This window comes from Dendrobium catenatum, unplaced genomic scaffold (assembly GCF_001605985.2).
Source record: "Dendrobium catenatum unplaced genomic scaffold, ASM160598v2 fragScaff_scaffold_390, whole genome shotgun sequence".
In the NCBI taxonomy this organism is placed as follows: domain Eukaryota; kingdom Viridiplantae; phylum Streptophyta; class Magnoliopsida; order Asparagales; family Orchidaceae; genus Dendrobium; species Dendrobium catenatum.
The window spans coordinates 9,160,591-9,168,640 of NW_021318852.1; the positions used below are offsets into that span (position 1 = coordinate 9,160,591).

General features: G+C 38.5%; 1 protein-coding gene across 1 annotated transcript; it reads left to right on the forward strand.

Moving 5' to 3' along the window:
• Positions 1 to 1,493: 1,493 nt before the first annotated feature.
• LOC110105821 (putative disease resistance protein RGA4) lies at positions 1,494 to 5,075 on the forward strand. The gene has a single exon (XM_028694099.1). The coding sequence runs from the start codon at positions 1,586 to 1,588 to the stop codon at positions 4,952 to 4,954; it is 3,369 nt and encodes a 1,122-aa protein (XP_028549932.1). The 5' UTR covers positions 1,494 to 1,585; the 3' UTR covers positions 4,955 to 5,075.
• The last annotated feature ends 2,975 nt before the right edge of the window (positions 5,076 to 8,050 follow it).

The following is an 8,050-nucleotide window of genomic DNA, read 5'->3' on the forward strand; positions in this document are numbered from 1 at the left end:
GTCAACCCGACCCGACCCGTAAGTCAGTCGCCGCAAGTCCTATTCACGCGAGTAACGCGACAAAGACCATGGCTAGCTGCTTGGTTAAAAAGAGAGAGCTTTGAGAGTGAGGTAGTTTTGACAGGTTAGAGAGGAAAGAAGCAGTGAGCGGTGTGGTCTAAAGAAGAGAAATGCGGCGATTGCGCATCAATTGGCGCGGTCATGCGGGAGACGGTTAGATGAGTGGAATGAGATAGTGGAAAACACGTGAAAGAAAAATAAATAATTGTTTGTGTGTGAGACGACAAAACGGGTTTTCGGGTTGACCCAAACCCGACCAGGAATTCAAAATGGGTCGAAAAACAAGACCTAAATCCGACCCGTTCTTAAAACGAGTAGATGTGAACTTGAAAATTTTGGATTAAATTTGAGTCGAATTTTCGAGTCGTGTCAATTTTCGGCACCTCTGTTCAGCAATGAAATTGAGCATTATAGTATAAAAAAGACATTTATGATATTATGCTTAATGTAATTTTTTTTTTCTTATAAGATATCTTCTACAAATGAATGAATTGAATAGTCCTAATTAATGTCATTAAAGTCAAATGCATTGATGACATTAAAATAAAATAAATTTAAGAGAATAGCATGTGCTCTACATTACTAAGTGGCAGACAAGATACCTTTTGTGCATGTGACGGCTTTTTTATTGCTTTTTAAAACAGAGTTGTAGTACAAATTTTTTAATTTTTGTACTAAAATTCTATCTTCAAAAGCAATAAAAAAGCCGTCCCAAACGAAGCCTAAGTGACAGATGGCAGAGAACTGTCTTCTTCATGTGGCGTCCTTTGGACATTAATGTCATCAAGCTGATGAAATTCAATTAATAGTTTGGAGAATTTTTTTTTTTTTTGCGTGATCCCTACTCCTTACTTAAACCTAGTAATCAATCATAATATGATATGTAGGCATATTATTCTCTTATAATCTTAGAAGAGCGTAGATTTAATGACTTAATTTGCATTCATAATAACTCCTCATTACCACCACAATGCAACTCTCATTTAAAAAACTAAGCAATGAGAAAGCAAACAAAATGTTTTAAATCCATGGCAATTTCAAAAAAATTAGGTTTTCTATAATGATTTTTTAATAAAATATTTTTTTTTTTCAAAAAAAAAAAATTAAAGACTGATTTAGAAAGTAGTTAACTAATGATTATTCGACAGTTTAAGCTTTATTTAACACAGCGTTTTCACTATTTTTTTAAATAATGTTTTCAGTATAAGAATTTTTTTTAAATGATTTTTTTTTCCACAAAACTGTCCGAATGAAACCTTAGTGTGCATTTGCTTGACTTGACCTTAAGTTTTATCGTTTATGCGACGCCACAATTGACCATTTCCAGCTGGAATTCATTGGCGTTGTTGATGTCTCCTGTAAGCCGTTGGATTTTGAAGAAACGGTTGAGATGAAGGATGTAAGGATTTCCCTTAGCTTAACCAGGATATCCTCGTGAGCCCGTAGACTATCTAATCTTCATCTCTTCCACTCTCCCTTTTTTCTTACTGTTCAGTTGTTCTGCCCTACATCGATCGTCGTTGCCATGGCGGAAATGTCTCTTGATCCAATTATGGAGAAGATCATCAGCTTTTGCTTCCGTTACGTGGAAGATCAAGTCAGATGGAAGAGACGCACGAAGGAGGAGCTGCGAAGGCTGCGAGAGAAGTACCCCAAGATCCAAGCTGTCGTCCACTTTGCTTCCAGCCAAGAGCAGATCACAGAGAAATATCCGGCTCTTAAAGAATGGCTATGGCAGCTACAAGATGCCATTGATGATGCAGATGACGTGGTTGATGAGCTGGAGTACATGGAACTTGAAAAACAGCTGGCCAAAAACAAGAAGCTGAGAAGGGTGCGTTCCATCATGAAATCCATGAAGAAAAAACTCGTCAAAATTGGCAACCGAGTTATCAAAAGAGATCCCAACTTCAAGCGACTGGAGGAGGCTGTGCAGAAACTTGATGAAGTTTCGGCTTATGTTACTAATTTCCTTAAACTTTTTGAAGGCTCGAAGCAGGAACAGGAGCAGGAGGTTGATTTCTACAGAACACGTGAAACAGGATATTTGCCTAAAAATGATCTCATCGGGCGGCTCAAGCATAAGGAGTTTGTTATGCAGTGGTTGAGGAAGCCATCAAATGAGTCTCGGACAACTTGGTACAGAAACATTTCTATTCTATCTATCGTGGGACATGGTGGTATGGGAAAGACAACTCTCTTGCAGCATGTTTATGAAGATGAAATGACAAAACAATTTGATCTTAAAATGTGGGTTTGTGTTTCCAACAACTTTGATGCTAAAAAAGTCATTGCAGATATGTTGGAATGTCTTAAGAAGGAGAGGCCTCGTTTGGAGACACTTGGACCACTTCAAGGGGTTCTTAAGGAGGAGCTGATGTCCAAAAAGTTCTTGCTTGTGCTGGATGATATTTGGGTGAAGGATGAGGAGAAGGATAAAAGCAAATGGGAAGATGTGCTCGCCCCTGTAGTTTCTGGGGGTTTTGGTAGTAAGATTCTGGTAACAACTCGAACGGACTCGGTAGCACTGATTTTTGCAGAGGTAATCCAAAAGGAGGTGGAAAAAGTTAAATTAGAGGGCCTAGATGAAGATGAGTGTTTGCAGCTCCTCAACTCTCATGCATTTGCTGGTGTAGAGAATCCCCCTGATGATTATAAAAAATTAAGAGCCATTGCCGAAGAGATAGTTAAAAAGCTTTTAGGATCTCCATTGGCTGCTAAAGTCATTGGTGGTGTTCTGAAGAACAACTTGGATGAAAGGCATTGGAGGACAGTTCTAGAAAGCGATTTATTGGATCAGAATTCCATCAATTCCATCTTAAGACTGAGCTATATAGTTCTGCCAAATCATCTACAAAATTGTTTTGCATTTTGTTGTATGTTCCCACAAGATCATACGTATTATAAAGATGATATAGTCCGAATGTGGATTGCATTGGGTTTCATTCAGCCATTTCAAGGAACTATTATGGAGGATATCGGAGAAAGGTATTTTAATGTTTTAGTAAAAAAAAATTTAATTGACAAGGTCGGAGATGACTACAAGATGCATAATTTAATTCATGAGTCAGCATCTAAATTATTTGCACAAAAATGCGGTAAACTTGTGGTTGATAAAGAGTCACCTCTCAATCAGATTTCTGAGACTATTCGACACTTGTCTGTTCAAACTACAAATCTAGACATCTTAAGAAAGATTGAGAAGTTTAAACATTTGCATTCTCTTTTCTTGTTCTACGAAGATTCTAATCAGGATCTTGGCAGTGCACTTACTGAAATATTCAAAGCATCAAGATGCATGCGCTTATTATACATACGTACTGATCATAAATTGGAAATGATACCTGAGGAGATTATATATTTGAAATATCTTCGATATTTGAAGATAGAAAGAGTTAAATCATTTCGTTTCAATAGGCTTCCAAGATCTCTAAGTAATCTCTATCACTTGCTATACATAATTTATGGTGGCCCAGGGCTACTAATCCAACCTGAAGATCATGATTTCTTATCAAGTGAAATTAATAACCTTTCTAACTTGCGTTACCTGGAATTGCCCGTGGGTTCTTATTTTGTGATATGTGGGATTGGGAAGCTAAAGTTTCTTCAAGAACTGAATATGTTTGAAGTTAGAGATGTGAGTGGTTATAGAATTGGGGAGCTGGAGAATATGAATGATCTTTGCAAATTAGGAATAAATTGCCTTCAAAATGTTAAGGATGCTGAGGAGGCTTGTAGTGCCAAATTATGTGAAAAGAGGAGGCTCACAAATTTGGACTTACGTTGGAGTGACACTGATTCGAGGAACATCAATTTAGATGAGTACGTGCTCGACAAGCTTCAGCCACCAAAAGGTCTAAGGAATTTGAGCGTATGGAGTTACAGGGGTGCAAGGTCTGCAAAATGGATGAACAATGTCAATTCGATCTTCAATCTAGAGAAAATTGAATTGCGAGATTGCTTGGAGTGGGAAACTCTTCCTCCTTTCGGCCAACTTCCCTTCCTCAAGTCACTGAAACTTTCTGGCATGCCGAAAGTAAAATGGCTTGAAAGTAAATTTAATGGGAATGATAAATACCGTGCTTTTCCATTGCTAGAGGAGTTATATATTTACGGATTAGAAGCATTAGAGGATTGGTTTGAGGCAGGAGTAGCTGCTGAAGACGGATGTTTGTTTCCTTGCTTAACTGATCTGGTGCTGTATAACTGCCCGAAGTTGAAAGAGTTGCCCTCTTTGCCTTCTGAGCTCAAGAGCTTGACGATACATAACAATATGGAGTGGACGACTTTGAATTTTCGTAGCAATTCAAATCCTATTCCCCTTGAAACATTATATGTCGCTGAATGTCCAAACATTATATCTCTTCCTCTGGCTGATGAAATTGCAAGACTTGCAGCACTAAGAAAGTTGAAAATTGAAGAGTGCCCCAATCTGATCTCTCTCGGAGAAATGCAAACCAGTAATAATTGCCATCTCATGCTCAGCGATCTTAGCATAAGTGATCCATTGGTGTTGCTAATGGAGCCATTGAGAAGTATCGCCTCCTTAAAAAAGCTGACTATTGAGAATAATGATGAGATGGGTTCATTTCCAAATGAGGCGGAGCAGTTGTTTCTGAAAGATGGGTCATCTCTTTGTGAGCTGGAATTCCTATTTCTGAAATCCTTAGAGTCTCTCCCTTCCTCCTTGGAAGGCTTATCTTCACTTCAGAGCCTATGTATTTTTGAAGTTCCTATGCTTCGGGAATTACCGAACCTTCCTCCCAATTTAGAATTTCTATCAATAATTTGTGGGGAATGTCATCCAGAGTTTAAGGAGCGCTATCGAGAGGATGGAGGCTCCGATAGGCACAAGATTGCTCACATTCCTCATATGGATATTCGTGCTGGATAATAGGTACAAGTACTTTTATGAAAATTTCCTTGAAGAATGTAATCTCCGCGTGAACCAGTTTGTATAACTTGATGGATGTACTCAATTTTATTTATGTATTATTTGATGGCCCCTTTATATATACTAATAAAAATATTCGTACATTAAATTAAATACATGTGATTAAAATTTTAAAAATAAAAATTCATATTATATATTTTAATTATATTATCATTATTACATAGAAAATGAATAAAAAAAGAAATCATCATGTTCTAATCATGTTTAATATATATCTACAAATAATAAAAGAAAGGCTATGCGTGGAAAAGATTAGTTACTTGTTGCCAAGGATAGAGGTGAAGGTTGAGGATGGTTTGTACCTCTTCAGACGAAAACTTGCCCCTCTTGATATATGGCCTCAAGTAGTTGGTCCATCTTAACCTATAGCTCTTCCCACATCTATTAAATCTTGTAAGTCAGCAATAACATGACTTCTTTATCAATGCTCATATTCATACAAAATGATTGATATTTTAAAGAGAAAGGGAGGAAGAAGACGATACCAACAAGCTTAGGAAGTGCTCTCCAATTACCATGGCCATGCTTTTGGATGTAATGATGTGGGCTCCAAAAATTTGTGCCCCATCTCCCAGTGCCGATTGCTGCTATTACTTTTTGCTTTCAGGGGGAGTTTTAACGGATTAAGTTCCGGGGGAAATTTTGGAAAGGCATATTATGATTGTAGATAAGACACACCAGAGATTTTGCCCTCATTTTGCGAGGACTTTATGATCTCAGTTCTAGTTTCTTATAGGCGCAAGCCCCTATAGTTAATTACCCCTCCCAATCACGAGAGAGAACTTTCGATTAAGGCTAGTCATCGGTGAATACATTATATCCGTGGATACAAGATATTCATCATATAGTAATAGCATGGGCTTTGGTTTGGATGTTTGAAAGCTTGATATTTAAAAATTAAAAATTTCACCATCTTATACTTGTAGTGGATGATGACCCCAATCAAGATCACATGGTTCCATATTCTCTGGCCATTCTGGTCCCTGATCTACTTAGTCAAAAGAGGTAGTTGACCCAACCTGATAGAAGGATCCTTGTCAATAGCCATGGGTTGTGTCGTCCAAGGGTACCTTATAGACCTGGGGTGAATGTTTGTCTAAGAGGACAAATTTGAATCCTCCTTAGCTGATAGAGGGCATTGTGCCCTACCGATTATATCCTATTAATTCTTTACTCAATAATTTGACGTCATTGGGGAGCATACAAGTGCTAACTATGATCGTAATATAGTGGTGCCTTTCGGCGGCAAACCACCCAGTGTAAAGGGTCCCGATCATAACCATTTACCTGCGTTTCCATTTAACAATGAAGTCATAGGATTGGTTCCATTTGAAGGTGAAACTACCAGTTAGAGGACACATGTCACGTCCTTACTAACAAGAGATAGTTTGAGAATGAATACTATTGATATTCTCAACTAAACATTAGCTCTTTGTGAGCTAAAATAGTTTTCAAAATTGTCCACCTCGGTAAAACTTTTGCAGAGGGTGGATAGGTGTTTGCTTTAAGTGTTTAATAATTTTATTTTAATTTTAAATATCTGAATTTCAATACTTTTGAAATTTATGGACGTTTAGCGGTATTTTGAATGGTTGTTCTCACCATCGGTTGAGATAAACATTCAATACTGTCATCATCGGGGTGTTGTTGACTTCATTTTTGTATGAGGTCACTTTTAACTCCTTCCTGAGCTCTAGACCCTAGGATCTTCCTAGTTCCTAGCCTTTAGGTCCAGTCCATATTTTAAACTCAATCCAAACCCAGAATCCTTAGGCTAAAGGCTTAGGTCCTAAAGCCCCTTCTAGGTGATTTTTCAATCACCTTGAAACCCAGCCAATTGGCATCTGATTCAAGGTCTATCATAATGTCAACCTTCTAAATTTGAGCCCATTCTGAGTTCTATAACCCCAAAAACTTGACTGAAATCCGAAGGCTGTAAAACCTTCAAATATTTACAGTATGTGCCACTGAACCTTTTGCCTAGTGGATTTTGACCTTGAAACTTTTACAAAGCCTCCAATCACTTTCAAACCTTTGATCTTGACCCATTGAGCAGTAAACTGCATTTTGCTAAACCCATTTCGACCCCTAGTTGACCAGGGGGTCAAAATGACCAAAATACCCCTATGGGACTCAAATACCCATTTCAGCCCAAATGAACTCCAAATTGCTTGGAACCACTTCCAGCAAGTTTCAAATATCAAACCCAACCTGTTGGACCTAAACCAAAACCCTGAGCCAACCTGGTTGACCAAGTCAACCTAGGTTGACCAAACAGGCCCTTAAAGGTCAAAATAAGCATTTTGACTGAATTGACCTCCCTAGACCTGGGGACTACTTCCAATGGTCTCCAAATATCATTTTAAACCTGTCCAGCCCAGATTCACCTTTCAGGTCAACTTGGTTGACCCATTAGCTCTTAAGGGGGTTGACCCGTTTGAGCTCTTCAGCCCTTATTGCCCCTTCAAATCAATTTTTGGATAAGACTCAAGTGCCACTTGACATTTGGTCAACTCAACCCAACTTGAGTTGACCAAGTCAACCCTCAATTCTTGGTCAAATTTTAATGACATTTGCTCCCATTTATTCTAAGCCCTGACTTTTATCCTTGACCCTTGACCAAGCCACCTTGAATGACCCTTTACCTCCCCAAATGCCATATCATCAATTTTGACCTAGTTGACTGGTCAAACCAAGTCAACAAAGCCTTAAATCCTTCGTTGAGATGGTCAAATCCTATCTTTTGACCTCAAACACTTCTCCCTTAGGCTTGGGGGCTCTCCCATTTGCTGCTCCTGCTCCTCCTATGCCACCTCATCACTCATTGACCAGTGGACAGGTCAAGGGAGTCAAAGCATTCTTAAAATCCCTTTTCATGGTCAAGCCCTATAAAATCCCTCTCCCTTCCTATATCACATGCCTAACCCACCTTTTTAGCTTTATTTCTCTGATTAAGCTCTGATTAAGCTGCACCAAATGGCTGGCTTAAGCAATTTAGGCAATGGTCCCCCCAATTATCCCAAGTCCACCCAATAG

Coding starts and splice junctions, on each gene's coding strand:
- LOC110105821 (XM_028694099.1), top strand. CDS start 1,586: ATGGCGGAAATGTCTCTTGATCCAATTATGGAGAAGATCATCAGCTTT.